Source organism: Chiloscyllium plagiosum, unplaced genomic scaffold (genome assembly GCF_037043375.1).
Source record: "Chiloscyllium plagiosum isolate Xiang-an unplaced genomic scaffold, Cpla_swu_hap1 HiC_scaffold_15, whole genome shotgun sequence".
NCBI lineage: Eukaryota > Metazoa > Chordata > Chondrichthyes > Orectolobiformes > Hemiscylliidae > Chiloscyllium > Chiloscyllium plagiosum.
The window spans coordinates 66,371,997-66,388,428 of record NW_028270153.1 but is presented as its reverse complement, the minus strand read 5'-3'; the positions used below and the strand labels follow the sequence as shown (position 1 = coordinate 66,388,428).

General features: G+C 44.8%; 2 protein-coding genes across 3 annotated transcripts in view; both read left to right on the top strand.

Annotated features, from left to right (window-relative positions):
• The window catches only part of dnttip1 (deoxynucleotidyltransferase terminal interacting protein 1), a 97,177-nt gene extending 95,042 nt beyond the window's left edge, over positions 1–2,135 (top strand). For both annotated transcript variants that reach the window (XM_087995003.1, XM_087995002.1), the window contains one exon: positions 400–2,135. In XM_087995003.1, the coding sequence (XP_087851129.1) occupies positions 400–508 (109 nt within the window). In that variant the 3' untranslated portion in view covers positions 509–2,135. The remainder of the gene's footprint in view (positions 1–399) is intronic.
• A 1,581-nt stretch (positions 2,136–3,716) lies between these two features.
• ube2c (ubiquitin-conjugating enzyme E2C) lies at positions 3,717–16,226 on the top strand. The gene is made up of 6 exons (XM_043710093.2): positions 3,717–6,888; positions 7,014–7,041; positions 7,582–7,668; positions 8,817–9,021; positions 14,228–14,287; positions 15,997–16,226. Exons 1-6 carry the CDS (start codon positions 6,791–6,793, stop codon positions 16,044–16,046), a joined length of 528 nt encoding a protein of 175 aa, XP_043566028.1. The 5' UTR covers positions 3,717–6,790; the 3' UTR covers positions 16,047–16,226.
• Positions 16,227–16,432: the final 206 nt, after the last annotated feature.

Here is a 16,432-nt window from a genome sequence, read left to right as displayed (position 1 = left end):
TATCTGTCTCGCTGTAGGGGGGTCTTTTTCTCAATCTAGCCACTCTCGCAATATTTTATTTTTGCTTCAGTAAGGCAGATTTCTGTCTCTGTCTCTCTCTCTCTCTCTCTCTCTATCTGTCTATGAGTTCCTGTCAGGACTCTTGTTTCTCTGTATTGGAAATATGACTCTGTTGCAGTAGGCTCTGTATCTTTTCAGAACTCTCTGTGTCTCTCCCTTGAGGAACTGTGTACACTCTCTAGGAATGTTTATGTTCCTCTCGGATGTATTTGTGATTCTCTTTATCTTGAAAGTAGGTATGCCATCATCTCTCTGTATCTCCACGAGCCCTCTCCTGTGTGAAGTATGAGTGTGCGTGTGTGTGAGAGACACAAACCCAATCTTCATGCTGTGTTGCAGGGACTCCCCTGAACTGAGACTGGATGAACTCCGACCTTTTGTCGTTCCCTACTGGATTCTGGAGAAGATGCAGAAGTACATGCTGGCTGTACGAACAGAGAAGGAGTAGGAAGCCGGGCCGAACTGGGAAGGGAGTGGGCTTCTGTCTGTCCAGTGGTCTGCTGAACCCTCTTGACGACTGTCTGCAGTTTCTGTGGCTGGTGTTTCTGAAAATGATACTCGGTCAGAGAGTATATTACCTGGCTGAAGATCTGCAAGCAGTCATGAAGCACTGAAGAGGCCAGAGTTGATTTTGGTCATACTGTGTGAAATAAGTCATTGCACTCTTACTAAAAGGTACCTCTGTTCCTTTCACCTATTAAAACCTGTCTAACAGTCACTGAGATGTCCTTTAAAACTTCGCCGGCATCTGAGCCCTGGGGGGATCTGACCCCACAATAAGGTGCCCAATCTTGGTGCCATGAGCTATTGTTCACATGCTGCACTGCCCTGTCTACAGGTTGGAATGTGATTGCCTCCTGGCCCAAGGACTTCAAACTGACATGTATTTGACACAGCACTCTGCAATCTTTGATGTGGGCCAGACTAATGTGTTGTCCAGGGAGACACATTGACCTTGACAATCCATATACAGGCCCAGATTGCTGTATGTGGGTCACAGACAATCCCTCAACCTAACCATGAGTGTCTTGCCCGTGTCTCTGTGCAGTGAGCACACTGAAATGTGTGCTTCAATCAACAGTATTGAGACCTCAGCCACTTCTTGTGTGGAGCATCTGGTGAACAGGATCCTATCTCTGGATCAATGTGGTTAAACCTATTAATGTTCTCCCACTCTTGGTGGGGGGGTGCGATGGGGAGAGATTTACTGATGAGATCATTGTCAGCAGAATGCTGAACTATGATTCCGAACAGCTTTACGATTTTGTTACAAGTGTGAGAAGCCCCCCCCCAACTTGCCATGTCTGTTCCATTCCTCACTCTGTTTCCCTTGGCTTCACGGTCCGTCTGTGCTCACCCCCCTCACCTCCTTACCCGTGCTGTCCCTTCGCTCTCTGGACTTCACTCTCCTTATGAAGTTACTATGTATTACCACTGGTACAGCCGGACAGCGTATCCTACAATGTAAATGGATGTTCTTCATTGTTAGATATCGATATGACATCAATATGACATTAGCTATCGTTAGTTTATTAAGTGTGAAGAAGAATAATTGAGTCAGCTCTCAGACAAAAGGATAGTATCTAATTTCCATGAAGAATAATAGCTCATCAGAGTAGATATTTAATGATATGATGTCTAGTTAAAACATTATTTGTAGACCTGCAATCCCAGGAACGCCAAGCTCTGACTTTAATGAACCAAAGTGATCTGTCAGTCACAATTGCGTTTTGTTGCTTGATGATTAACTTGAGAGAAAAACTGTTATCAGGGTTTATATTATCTGTGTCAATGTTATTGGGGATACCAGTATATCTGTCTCAGAGCTGTAGTTAAATGCAATATCTCCCTACACGGAAGTAGCAGTAGGACATTATAGCTTTTTGATTTTTCTATTGTGCAAGGTTAGATATGCGGCCAAATTGTAGCGTTAAATATTCCCATGTGGTTGTGAAACAAAAATGTGGGAAATTAAATACAAGGTTCTGCCATGCTGTGAATTCAACTTTCCAATGTTGCAGAATTGGATCGTTATTGCACTCTTGTCAACAATTAAATACTTTGTTCAAAAATTGTTTGGCTGTCAGCTTCCCTTTAGAAGTGTGCGCGTGTGTTGTGGGGGGGGGAGAGGATTCATTCCTGTATCTCGACAGTTCCTAGTTAATTTAAGAAGTTAATTTGTATAATCCGGGTCAATGAAGTGAAGATATGTATGGTGTGTATCCAGTTGGTGCAGGAGCAAGAGATCACCAGCTCATTGCTTTAACTCTAAGCAACCATCTCAGGCTAAGATAGTCCCCACTCTCAATTCCAGGTTTCTGTGCTCCTAACAGCCTCTCGGAGTAATTCTTTGATTACTTTCTCCAGCTATCTTCGCTCTGCTATATAGTGAGGAGTAGAATTCCCTGGTTGATAACAGCCTGCTTCTCTGAAACATGGAACAAACAGACACCTGCGAACAGGCTATTCAACTCAACCAGTCTGTGTCAACCCTAACCCTAACCCAAACAAATGGGCCAAATCACATTCAGCCATCTTGCTCTTACACATGCTCAAGTTTTTTTTCCTTTCCCACTGGTCTAATCTTTTCTTTTTATTTATTTATTTATTTTTCTGATCAACGTGTTCGGAGATATTATTGCCTCTTGAGCAGGTGAGACTTGAACCTGGATCTCCAGGTCCAGGGTAGGGACACTACCATCGCACCACAAGAGGGCCCTCCCACTGGTCTAGTCTTGTCTTGAATTGTAATGTTTTTCATCTGTTGAATCACTGTGATATCTACCTATAAATTACGCTCTGTGGGTGGTACACTTGCAAAATTTAATTGGAAAGAACTACCTTGCCTAGTGAGACCAATTCAGTCCAATATCTGAATAATTAATACAAATAGCAAAACATGAACCCTCGGGTGCTCTACTATAAAGCTTTCCCCAGCTTGAAAAATGTTTGTTAACAATTACATCCCATTCCCTAATTTTACCTCATGATTTTACTTTCATTCCACAAGCTTTTGGTTTTCTCAAGTCTCTTGTGTAAAGCTTAGTAGTTAGCACCAATAGCCCTCAGTGCCAGAGACCTGGGCTTGATTCCAGACTCAGGTGACTGTCTGTGAAATTTGTGTGTTTTCCCTGTGTCTGTTCCAGTTTCCCCCCTCAGTCCAAAGCTGTGCAGGTTAGGTGGATTGACCACACTAAAATACTCTGTAGTATCCAGGGATATGCAGGCTAGGTGGATTACTTCCATGATGTTGTGGTGCTGGTATTGGACTGGGGTGGACAACACAACGCCAGGTTATAGTCCAACCGGTTTATTTGAAAGTTAAAGCTGCTTACCTGACGAAGGAGCAGTGCTCTGGAAACTTATACTTTCAAATAAACCTGGTGTGTGATTTTTACCTGGGTGGATTAAGCCATGCTAAATTGTCACGTCGTGTCTAGGGATCATAGAATCCCTACAATGTGGAAACAGGCCATTTGGCCCAACAAGTCCACACCGACCCTCCAAAGAGTATCCCACCAGACCCATTCCCCTACCCTATTACTCTACATTACCCCTGACTAGTGCGCCAAGCCTACACATCCCTGGACACTATGGACACTTTAGCATGGCCAATTTATCTAATCTGCACATTTTTGGACTGTGGGAGGAAATCGGAGCACCCAGATAAAACCCACGCAGACATGGAGCGAATGTGCAAACTCCACACAGCCTGAGGCTGGAATTCAATCTGGGTCCCTGGCGCTGTGAGGTCGCAGTGCTAACCACTGAGCCACTGTGCTCCCATGTGGTAGGTTAGTGGATTAGCCATTATAAATGTGAGGTTATGGGGATAGGACGGGATTGTGTGTCTGGGTGAGTTGCAGTTTGGAGTGTTGGTGCAGACTTGATAGGTCAAATGGCTTCTACCTGCACTGTAGTGTTTCTGTGATTGTTTCTATGTAACAGTGTACAGTCAGTTCTTCTGTAACGTGATGGTTGTGTTCTTGTGTGACCGTGCGTTATAGAAAAACCGTATTTTAGAAACAGTGCTTAATGTGTTGGTGCTGTAACCGCATTACAGCCAGCACATGTTGTAAACATTCATGCTTTATAAATAGCGTGCCCAATTCATCAATCGCATTACAGCAATCGCGTGTTATAGCAGAACAACCTGTTTCAAATACCCTTTGAAATCACATGTACACCATATTATTATTATCACCCTCAGCAACCTTCTTTCTGATGTCTTCAAAAGAAAAATCCAGCAAGTTAGATAAACATGACTTTCCCTTGAAAAATCTATGCTAACTACCCCAGTTAACCCACATTTCTACACATGACCCTGCATTCTAACCCAAATTATTGAACCTAGAAATTTCCCCATTAACAAACTTAAACTGACAGGCTTCTAATTGTTAGGTTGTCCTTACAGCCATTTTTGAATAAAGGTATGATGTTTGCAATTCTCCAGTCCTCTGGCAAAACTCCCTAATCTTTTATGCACTCTTTTTAATGTCTTTGCATCCTTCCTAAAGTGTGGTAGCCAGAACTCTGCAAATATTCCTGCTGAGACTGAATCAGTGAAGATTCAGTAACCTCTCCTTGTTGTTGTATTCCATACCTTTAATTATAAAGCTTCCTTTATGTGCCTCTTTAACCACTTCCTAAACCTTCCGTCAGTGATTTGTGCATGTGTACCTTCAGGTCCCTCTGCTCCTGCGTGCCCTTTAGAAGTGTGTCCTGTAGTTTATATTATTTCATCCCTGTTCTTCCTATCGAGATGGACAACTTCACACTTCTCCACATTAAACTTGATCTCCCACATGTTCAACCAATTCACCAGCATGTCTGCATCCTTATGAAGTCTATTACCAACTCATCTCAGTTCGCTATACTTACAGATACTGTGCCCTGCAAACTTAAGTCTAGACCATCTAAATACAGATAATTCTTCTATAACGCAATGGTTGTGTTTTTGTGCAACCCCGCATTATAGAAAAATTGTGTTTTAGAAACAGTGCTTAAAGTCTTGGCGATGTAATCACATTACACATGTTTTAAAAGTTTGCACTTTTACCCCAGTTTGTTAATTGTGTTACAGTGAATTTGCATTGTTGAAACACAGGTTATAGCAGGACAATCTGTATGTATATATATATATATTGCACAAAGTCCTTGGTTCTCGCACCGACCACTGTAAGCCTTCCTCTCATCTGATAAACAACCATCTACCACTGCTGTTTCCTGCCACGCAAGCAACTTGCTTCCTGTGCTACTATTGACCCCTTTATTCCATGGGCTTCAATTTTGCCGACAAATCCTTGATGAGACACTTTACTGTACCAGTTGGTATTCTGTACACACCACATCAACAGCATTGTCATAGACATCAAACAACTGACGTTAGTTAATAAATTTTTGTCAGTAATAACATCAATGCTGGAATTCCTGCATTAATTTATGTTTCTCCAAATGACTACTAATCTTGACTTGGAATGTCCAAATACTATGATTAATTTGACTGGCCTATAGTTGCTGTCCTTGCCCTTGTACCCTTTTTTAAAAAAAAATTTTTAAAGTTTTAACAAATATTTATTCTGTATTATCCACCTATACCCCAAAATTATAGTTACAATTGTTGCATATAGTAAATATCTTCAAGAAGAGAGATTAAAGCATGCTGTGGAAACCATCAAGAAATTCCTCTCCTGCCTGTAACAGAGAAGATCCTGACATGCATTTTCCTTTTTATAAAAATTATTCTGTGGTCCTTTCTAAGACAAAATATAGCCTACATCTCTGCAATTTTCACTTTTACTTCCTTTGGTATCTTTGGATTAGCATTACTTGGTCCTGGTGACTTTAAACTCAAATTACAGCTTGCTTTTCTAATACCACCATATTATCAATTACTATGCCTTGGACATTCATTGATAAAACTGGTGAAAAGTGCTTGTTGAATGCACACCTGCTCTTGAGTTGGATCGCTATGGTGCATCAAACACATCACAGCAACTACCTTGAAGAACCAATTGTGTTGCAGCCACTGCAAATGTGGGTTGGTCTTTGCCCAAACAGGATCAGTCTTTGTACACTGAACTGCAGCAACAGCAGCAGAGGGATTGGTGCAAAACCTACAGTCTGAGTACCAAACAGGGCATCAATCGGATCAACTAGGTTACTGACAAGGTGTCAGATCACTGGTCACAAATCAGATCATGGCAGCAATCGGGTTACAGTTAGATTATGGTCAGGCCAGCAGATTGCAGGTCACAAACCAGGTCACTGCACTAACCAGATCACAGAGCATCAATCAGATTACCCTCAGGGCATCCAGGTCACAGACAAGGCACCAATCAGATCACACTCTGTGCACCAATCAGATCACAGGGAGGCGGTATTCCAATCATTGTTCGACATTGGTTACCTCTGTGACGTATGCTGCCGCTAGGCAACAAAGGCGTAAATAGCAGTCGCTGATTGGCTCAATCAAATATAAACTGCGACCTGATTGGCGGGGTGTTCACGGGAGCAAATTCAAATAACGGGCGGGAGCAGAACCCAACAGAGGGTACTCTGTACCACACAGACAGGGTGACACAGACCGAGATACACACCGACAGGGAGGGGGAGAGAGAGAGGGAGAGGCGGGTCAGCGAGGGCGCTGCGGGACCACAGACCCCCTTGGCCGGGCGGCAGGCAGACAGACAGAGAGAGCCGGTGCCGGTGTTGGTGTTGGTGAGCTAGCATGGCACAGAATGTGGATCCCGCCGCCGCCGGCTCGGGAGCGGCCCGGAAAGGCAGCGAAAGCAGCGCTTCCATCGCCCGAGGCTCGGTCTCCAAGCGGTGAGTGAGCGGGGCCGGGCCGGGCCGGGCCGGGCTGGGGTTTGGGCTAGCCGCGGTAAGCTGTTGGCGCGGGTACCGTCCGTCTGCACTCCTCCTCACTAACCACTGATCTCTCACTGTTACAGATTACAGCAGGAGCTGATGACTCTGATGGTGAGCGAGGTTTTATATGTAATATACACACTGTCCCTTTATTGTGAACAGTCCTATCATCCAGGGCTCCCATTGTTCAGATGCTTTCCAACCCCCCTCTCCCTGGGGTGGGAGCTGCAGCTGCTCACACTGTTTTACACCGTGCTGTTTCCCTGAAGTTAATTAACGAGTTTATTTAGTGTGTTTTTATGCAGCAACCTAGTCCCTGCTGGTGGTATCTTGCTCCTGTCGGCGCTCGGGGCTGTGTAAAAGGTCCCTCTATAGCTGAGCCGTGTTCCCACTGCACACACACAGCGGGGGTCACAGGCCGTTGCCGGTTTGTTTCAGAATAAGGCTGAGCTCTTCCAGAAGAAAAGAGCCGATCCCTCCCCTCAGTGAGGACAGGCTGCTTTTACAGTACGCTGCCTGTTGGTCAATGTGTTAAACCCCTCTTGACAGATCCTTTCACACTTTTCAGTGTTTAAGAGCTCTCAGGAGAAAGGGGGGCTTTTTTTTTACTTTGGTAGTTAATTTCGCTGATTGTCTTGTTTTCTCTTTCAGATGTCTGGTCACAAAGGGATCTCTGCTTTCCCCGAATCAGACAATCTGTTCCGCTGGATTGGAACCATCGATGGTGCTGCAGGAACGGTGCGTGAGCTGTCACTTGAACCGACTGCCAGCAGAGTGGAGCTTTGAGGAATGGGACAGGAGCTCTGTCTCTCCTCTCTTCCCCCACCCCGCACCCCATGCTAATTTCAATCCCCTGAATCCGTGGCCTGCACTGATTATTGGAATTGGAATACTCAGGACCTGTAACTGCACAGTTTAATTGATTAATGCTGGTCATCAAGGGCTGAGTAATGGAGTTAGGCTGCATGGTTGGTTTTTGTTTGCTGTCTCAGACACTATCGGCAGAGTGGCTGACCGTGTCCTAACTGACAAGAGGGGGGGAAGGGAGGACTGTGAAGAGCACTGAGTGGGCAGTACATGAATTGCTCCCTGTACGTGTGAACAGTTGTGTTCAATGTACGTGGGGTAGCGTTATTCAAACACCACTTTTTAGCAGAATGTATACCTTCTGCCTACTTGGTCTTTCCACCCACAAGGTGAAGTATGCAGAAATGAAGATAATTCCTACAAACTGCGATCCAGGAATGGTTTGGAGATTCCCCTCAGAGTTTGGCTCTCATTTCCACCATGTCCTGTTTTTAATGACAGCTGCATGTAAACGGAAATGGCTACCATCAGTTACATCAGCTTCAGGGGTGATGGCAGCTCTCAGGAGGCTGAGGGTTTGTAACTCTTCTGGACTGAGCGCTCAGTCTTGGCTTTATTGGGCCTTGCCCAGTGCTACTCTCGATCAGCCGTCTGCTGATCTCAACCAGACATGATGATCCTGATTTTGGTATTTTTGTATATTCCTCCATGACTTGGGCAAAGTTGAGGAATGTCTGCTAATGTAATATGGAATTTTTCCACTTCAGAATTGGTTCAGTCTGTTGTGTGTCCAAAAGTGGCCAACAAAAATTTTCTACAGCTGTAGGCCATTCAGCCATTGTGTCCCGGTTCAAGTTTTGACACAATTATTGCTGATCTCCCTCTATTCCATCTTCCCACTCAGTTTCCAAATGACTATCCCAATTCTCACTTAACTGAAGTAGCTCTTTCTCAGAGACACACACAAACTTTCAACCCCAAGAAAGGAAAGAGCGAGAATGAATTGAATCATTGTGTACCTTTTTCTGTTGGACAGTGTGTGCTCCGTGGTGAATGGGCTCTGGGTTTGTCCTTTGCAGGTTTATGAAGGTTTGAGGTATAAGCTCTCGCTGGAATTTCCCAGTGGATACCCGTACAACCCTCCAACTGTCAAGTTCCTCACTTCCTGCTATCATCCCAATGTTGACGGAGAAGGGAATATTTGCCTGGATATCCTCAAAGACAAATGGTCTGCACTTTACGATGTCAGGACAATCCTGCTGTCAATTCAAAGTCTGCTGGGAGGTAAGAGCTTGCTGGTTGAGTCATGTGCTGGAGAGTCCACAACAATCTGGTCAGCAACATGCAACTCCCACCAACAACTCACCCTGGGCTGGTGTATGCAACTCATTGACTGGGCATCTCCAACAGTGTATCCATGAGTCATTGAGGCTTCTAAAATCAAGCATATGATTACTGCCTTTGCAGGGTTGTTTTTGTAGTTCAGAGCTTGTGGGCAGTGCTGACTGTGCTAGCGTCCATGTTCGTCCCATCTGCCCTTCACAAGGCGATAGTCAGTTGCTGCCTTGAAGCACTGTGGTCCATTTTGTTACTGTAGGGACGACAGGGCTTTGAAGAAGGGCATTCTGGGATGTTACAACAGTGGAGGAAAGGCGATATTGTTCCAATTACATTTTGCAATTATTTCCGTTCATCTGCACACTGTCTGCTCTGTAAGATCTTCAGTACAACATGTTCACTATTAAGTTTACAGTCACCAACTTATTGACACTTTCTTTGTGAAGTTCAAGTTGTGATAGTTTCCTTTATCTGGTTCAGGTGCTGTTTGGAACTTCAAGGTCAGCTGGCACATTGGACATGTGTGACTGGGATAAGCTCTCCTTCCTTGTCCTCCTCAATATAGCAAGCAAGTTATACAAAGGATAGCCAGTGGATGGGATCTGTTTGGATGTCCAGAAGGCTGCTGAATAAGATGAGAGCCCATGGTGTCAGGGACAAGGTACTGGCATGGATAGAGAATTAGCTGACTGGCCGAAGACAGAGAGTGGGGCAAAGGGTGTTTTTTTTCAGGATGGCAGGCATAGACTAGTGAAGTTCCACAGGGGTCAGTGTTGGGTCCACAACTATTCGCTAAGATCTCAACGAAGGAGCTGAGGGCATTGTTGCTAAGTTTGCAGATGACATGAAAATAGGTGATGGGACAGATAGTGTTGAGGAAGTGGGGAGGTTGCAGAAGGACTTAGGGTAGCAGAGTGGAAGAGGAATGGCAGATGGAATACAATGTGGGAAAGTAGTTGTGTACTTTTGAGGAAGAATAGAGGCAAGACTATTTTCTAAATGGAGAAAGGCCTCAGAAGTCTGAAGAACAAAGGACTTTGAAGTCCTAGTTCCGGATTCTCTTACGGTTAATGGTCAGCTGGCCGTTAGGAAGACAAATGCAATGTTAGCAGTCACTTCAAGAGGATGAGAATACAAGAGCAGAGATGTACTGCTGAGGCTGGATAAGGCTCTGGTCAAACTACATTTGGAATATTGTGAGCAGTTTTGGGCCCTCCTACTGCTGACCTTGGAGGGGGTCCAGAGGAATGTTACAACAATGATCCTGGGGATGGAGGGTTTGCCATATATGGAGTGGTTGAGGACTCTGGGTCTTTACTCAATGTGTTTAGAAGGATATGGGGTGATTTGATTGAAACTTGGAGAATACTGAGAGGCCTGGATAGAGTGGACATGGGCTCAACCTCAGAGTAAAGGGATGACTATTTATTTAGAACTGAGGTGAGGAATTTCTCCAGTCGGGGGGTGGTGATTCTGCAGAACTCATTCCCACACAAGGCTGTGGAGATGAAGTCATTGAGTGTATGTAAGACCGAGAGAGGTTATTGATTGATAAGGGGATCAAAAGTTGTGGAGAGAAGACAGGAGAATGGGTTGGGAAACACATCTGCCATGAGCGAATGGTGGAGGAGACTCGATGGACCGAATGGCCTAACTGTGCTCCAAATCTTGTGACTTGTGATTGGTCTCCAGCCTTTGACATGGTGAGCACATCATTCTCCTCCACTGCCCCCCCCCCCCTCCGTTGTCCAGTTGTTACAATGCACGTACCTGGTTCCATTCTCCTGTCCCTGCACCGATCCCTCTGGTGTCCCCAAGATCTCTCCTTAGCCCCTTTTTCTCATGTTCTCACTGACCTATCTGTTGTACCATTATTGCATCCCAGTGGTCTCTTGAGCGGCGTCCCACTTTGTGTCTTCTGTAAACTTCAACTCATTCAAACCTCTGCTGTCTGTATCCTTGAGCTCCCATTAAGCCCCAATCCCCTGATGGTTGACATAGCTCCTGGACAAGCAATACCTTGTTTTTTTTAAAATTGAAATCACATCTTTTAAGGATATTGAGAGATTTGAGGACAATGTTTCTAATCTCCTCCAGCCCCTTTTTTTTTTTAAAGAAAACTTGTGCTGCTCTCATTCTGGCCTCTTGTCTTTCCCTGAGCTACTCACTTCAGCATGACTTCCTTGTAGTGAACTCCTAAACGCATGGAATTCCCTTCCTCCTGATTTGACTTGGGACGTTTTCTCTATGAAAGATTGTGTATATACAGCATCAAGAGAAAAATGCAGCTTTATTGATTTCACTGATCTCTGGAAGAACAATCTCATTTTAATTAAACCCTCTGATATATTGCTGGATTAATTCACATTGAAGGTGCCACCGTCACTGACCTGGTATTCCTCATCTTCTGTCCTTGCGTTCCTTGATCCATAGAGGGAGCTGTCCCTGTCTCAGGATCCTAAGTATTGGCGATACACACATGCTGGTAGTGCTCATAGATGATGACTGGAAGAGCAGGGATGAGGATGGAGGCAATTTTAATCTGTCCTTTAAATAATCAGGTGTGTGCTTGTTGGCACGAAAACACTGCCAAATTGAGAACTTAGACATTTCTCAGCGAAAGTCCAACTTGAGTGAGGTTAGTTTCTCTGCTTCGGGGATTAGTTTTCCTGACCACTGGTTGATGTAACTGCTGGATGTATTACTCCGCCAGCTACAGTAGCTACTGCTGCCATGTGAGGCACTGCACAAAGGCTTGGATGAAACGTAGCACCACCCAGGCTGAACAGCAGTTTGAGACAGTGTGAACCCACTGCTTACTCTTCATAGCTCACTTACCATGGCTTTGTGTAGACAGAAGTTTGCTTTGACTTGTTTTATTGGACACTAGAGTGAGTATTTCCTTGTTTGTAACCAGTCATAGAGTCATGGAGATGTATAGCATGGAAACAGACCCTTCGGTCCAATCCGTCCATGCTGACCAGATATCCCAACCCAATCCTGTCCCACGTGCCAGCACCCGCCCCATATCCCTCCAAACCCTTCCTATTCATATACCCATCCAAATGCCTCTTAAATGTTGCAATTGTACCAGCCTCCACCACTTCCTCTGGCAGCTCATTCCATACACATACAACCCTCTGTGTGAATATGTTGCCCCTTAGGTCTCTTTTATATCTTTTCCCCCTCTCGCCCTAAACCTATGCCCTCCAGTTCTGGACTCCCTGACCCCAGGGAAAAGACTTTGCCTATTTGCCCTATCCATGCCCCTCATAATTTTGTAAACCTTTATAAGGTCACCCCCTCAGCCTCTGACGTTCCGGAGAAACAGCCCCAGCCTGTTCAGCCTCTCCCTATAGCTCAAATCCTCCAACCCTGGCAACATTCTTGTGAATCTTTTCTGAACCCTTTCAAATTTCACAGCATCTTTCCGATAGGACGGAGACCAGAATTGCACGCAATATTCCAACAGTGGCCTAACCAATGTCCTGTACAACTGCAATATGACCTCCCAACTCATGTACTCAATACTCTGACTAATAAAGGAAAGCATACCAAACACCTTTTTCACTATCCTACCTACCTGCGACTCCACTTTCAAGGAGTTATGAACCTGCACTCCAAGGTCTTTGTTCAACAACATTCCCTAGGACCTTACCATTAAGTGTATAAGTGGGCGGCACGGTGGCACAGTGGTTAGCACTGCTGCCTCACAGCGCCTGAGACCTGGGTTCAATTCCCGCCTCAGGCGACTGACTGTGTGGAGTTTGCACGTTCTCCCCGTGTCTGCGTGGGTTTCCTCCGGGTGCTCCAGTTTCCTCCTACAGTCCAAAGATGTGCAGGTCAGGTGAATTGGCCATGCTAAATTGCCGTCGTGTTAGGTAAGGGGTAAATGTAGAGGTATGGGTGGGTTGCGCTTCGGCGGGTCAGTGTGGACTTGTTGGGCCGAAGGGCCTGTAATCTAATCTAAAAGTCCTGCTAAGATTTGCTTTCCCAAAATGCAGTACCTCGCATTTATCTGAATTAAACTCCATCTGCCACTTCTCAGCCCATTGGCCCATCTGGTCCAGATCCTGTTGTAATCTGAGGTAACCCTCTTCACTGTCCACTACACCTCCAATTTTGGGGGGGGGGGGGTTCGTATGTCTGCACCCATGAGTCCAATCTGGTAACAGCAACACATGCCTTACTTGCTATTATTTGGTTCAGGTACTGTTATTGTCTCCAGGGGTTTGGATACAGACCTGAGTCTTCCTTGTATGCAATGCAGAGAGAAAGCCAAAATCTGTATTAGTTCACGACTTCCATATTTTAAAATTTATGTCACAATAGATTGTGGAACTAAAACATTCAGCAGTGAGAGATTGAAGGACAGTGAAAGCGAGGATACTGAAATTGGAGTTTAATTATATAAACATAACAAGAGTAACCCGTCAAGCTTGCGCTGTCATTCAGTTCAATCACTTTTATCATCTACCTCATCAGCACTATCCCCAAGCCTCTCATTTAGTGTCCAGAAGCCCAATGATCTCCCGGTTGAACATAATTAATTGACTGAACCTCTCCGGTACAGAATTCCAAAGCTCCACCAGCCTCTTGAGTGAGGAAATTCCTCATCCACTGTCTTAAATGGACTACTGTTTATTCTAAGATAATGTCCCTTGATCTCCACTTGCTGGCCAGTGGAGACATCCTACCTCCACCCACCCTGAGAGTTTAGTCAGATTCAATGAAATAACCTCTTATTCATAAGTCTCCTGTTTGTTTTCTACCTAAAGTATTTCCTGAGTGGGTGAATTTGGAACTGAGTGTGAATCATCCTGCTGATGGAAAGCATGTTCTTTGGTTGAGACAAAGCCCTGGATTACAGACCACATTAGTATGGCTGAGCTTGCCAGAAGCTGGGATTCCTTTTCTGGGGGTGGTCTGTGGTCTATGGTATATGGACTGTCATGGGAGGGTGTAAGGATCACACCTTGCTAGCTGTGGAGTAGGTGTTGCTGACTGTATCAGACTGCTTTGGGGTGATTGTGCTGGAAGCATTGATATCTCCGGGGAATTACATGCAAATGTTGGTTTGGGTGGAGGTACTGGGCACTTGAATCCAGCTCTAACTTTTAACCTTTTTTTTGTCCTCCTTCTCCCCCAACAGAACCAAATGTGCAAAGTCCCCTGAATGTTGCTGCAGCTCAGCTTTGGTCTAACCAGCAAGGTGCGAACCTGTTTAACATTTGCTCCAGTTCACCACAGCAATTCCCAGCAAATATCCTGCTGGGAATTGCTCTGAAAGTATTGTTGTGTGTCTGTTTGAGGCCTCACCCTTGACCGAGTTCCGCAGAGTTGATGTTTCCACCTACATCCCACTGCTTTATTCCATCCAGTCTTGTGCCTTTCAGTCTGCTGTGTCACTGAATGTGGTTGTTTCTGGCTGAGCCAGTATTTACTGCCTGCCCCTTGAGACGGTGGTGTTAAACTCCCTTTTGAACTGTGTATATATACCCCAGGGAGCTGTTAGGGTGTTCCAGGATTTTGACCTGAAGGAATGGTGAGTAATTTGGAGGGGAGCTTGCACATGGTGAGTTTTCATGGAATCTGCTACCCTTGGCTTTGGACATTATTTTTGCTTTAAATACTGGTTTTGCTAGGGCTTCTTGATGCCACCACACTCTGTCAAATGTGGCCATGATGTCACTCTCTTCACTCCTAGGGTTCAACCAATTTCTTCTTGTTTGGACCAAGACTATGGTGAGGTCATGTTGCTCTCTGCCAAAACTCAACAAGAACATCACTGAGCCAGATTATTGTGAGCAAAGTGTTGATGACAGCTTCCATCATTTTACTAATGACAGAGAGTAGACCGATGGGGATGTTAATTGAACAGGTTGGATTTGCCCTGTCTTTTATGTACGGGTCAGACATGGGCAATTTCCTATCCTGTAAGGTAGATGACAGTGTTGTAGCTGTACTTGAACAGCTCAGCTAGGGATCTGGCATGAATGTTCTGGTCCACGAATTTAAAATTGCTTGTGATACTGTGATCTGCTCTTGAGTTGCTTGGTTTAATCTTAATACTGATCTATCACTAATAGAACGGTTTTCCACTCGGGCATTGCAAGTTTTGTACATACCTCTATTTGATCCCTAGTCAATCTCTTTGTAGTGAAGAGTCGAACCCTCCGCTTGTTGTTAAGCCCTCTACATTCTGTTCTACAAGGCCTTGTGTTTGGGGCTTCCTTCTTTAAGCACTGGAGTACACACATCTTTAGTATGCTTTCTGGAATGTTGTCAGGGCCCACAACTTTTGCAGTGTTCAGTGCTTCCAACTGTTATCGTGTTGGATAAAGATTGGCATCTGTCACGCAGGGGATCGTGGGGACTGCTTCCACGTGAAGCCATGCTGAAAGTTGGGGCAGATGTCCCTGGGTTTCTCTGGGATGGATCAGTAGGTGTTGTGCTTGATGGATACTGAATGCATTCCTTACTGTATAGACTGGGAGTCTTTCAGTACAGACACTAGCGTTTCCAACCCATGTGCCTCGGTTACATAAACATGACTTCATGTTTCTGATCTGTATACCCATTGTTTCTCTTTCGAGCTTATAAAATCAGTTGTTTGCTAGTACGCACTTTTTATAAAGTCTCCTGTTGAGGGTGAGGCTTGTTTTAGAGCAATACCTCTCTGCTGTTGGTGCTCAGAGGTCAGTCATTATTTTAAGCCTGGTTCATCAGAATCAGCAGCAGACAGAGGCCATTTGGCCCCGTCAGTTCCGTTCTGCCATTCCGTGACATTGTGGCTGATAAACCTCATGTCCACTAGCCTTTTTCCCCATTACCCTTGATTCACTGGTCGATTTCTGTCTCCTGCAAAAATGTCTGAAAGTGTCTTTGAGGCGAATCTGACAATGCTGTTTTCTTTTACAGAATACAAACTGCGCCTACGTGAAGCATATGCTCGGCAGCTGAAGAGTTAAAGTGGGCTCTGCTGTCCTGAGCTGTAATTGTCCTCCTGGTTCCTCCCTGTGTATCTTTTTTTGAATGTTTGTCTGTCTGTCCAATTATGAGAATGGGCACGTGTTTATTTTTAAATTTACCATGTTAATAAAGTGCACTGTGGCTGAAATATTTTCTAATAAACACCATTTATTGTTTCATTGCTGTCTCTGTTGCCTGTCAGGTTTCTGCCAGTTTCACTGGAAAAATGCCAACACCCAGCAGTTTAGGGATTACAGTGGAAATGATGAACAAGTGTTGCCTCAGCAATGTGGCTGGTTTATAACTGTCCTCTGGGCAATCGGGGATTGGCAAGAAATGCCAACCAGTGTCACTCTCATCCATGAATGAATTTTTTTTTAAAGAA

Coding starts and splice junctions, on each gene's coding strand:
- ube2c (XM_043710093.2), top strand. CDS start 6,791: ATGGCACAGAATGTGGATCCCGCCGCCGCCGGCTCGGGAGCGGCCCGG. Junction 6,889..7,013: donor CGAGGCTCGGTCTCCAAGCG/GTGAGTGAGCGG, acceptor TCACTGTTACAG/ATTACAGCAGGAGCTGATGA. Junction 9,022..14,227: donor AATTCAAAGTCTGCTGGGAG/GTAAGAGCTTGC, acceptor CTCCCCCAACAG/AACCAAATGTGCAAAGTCCC.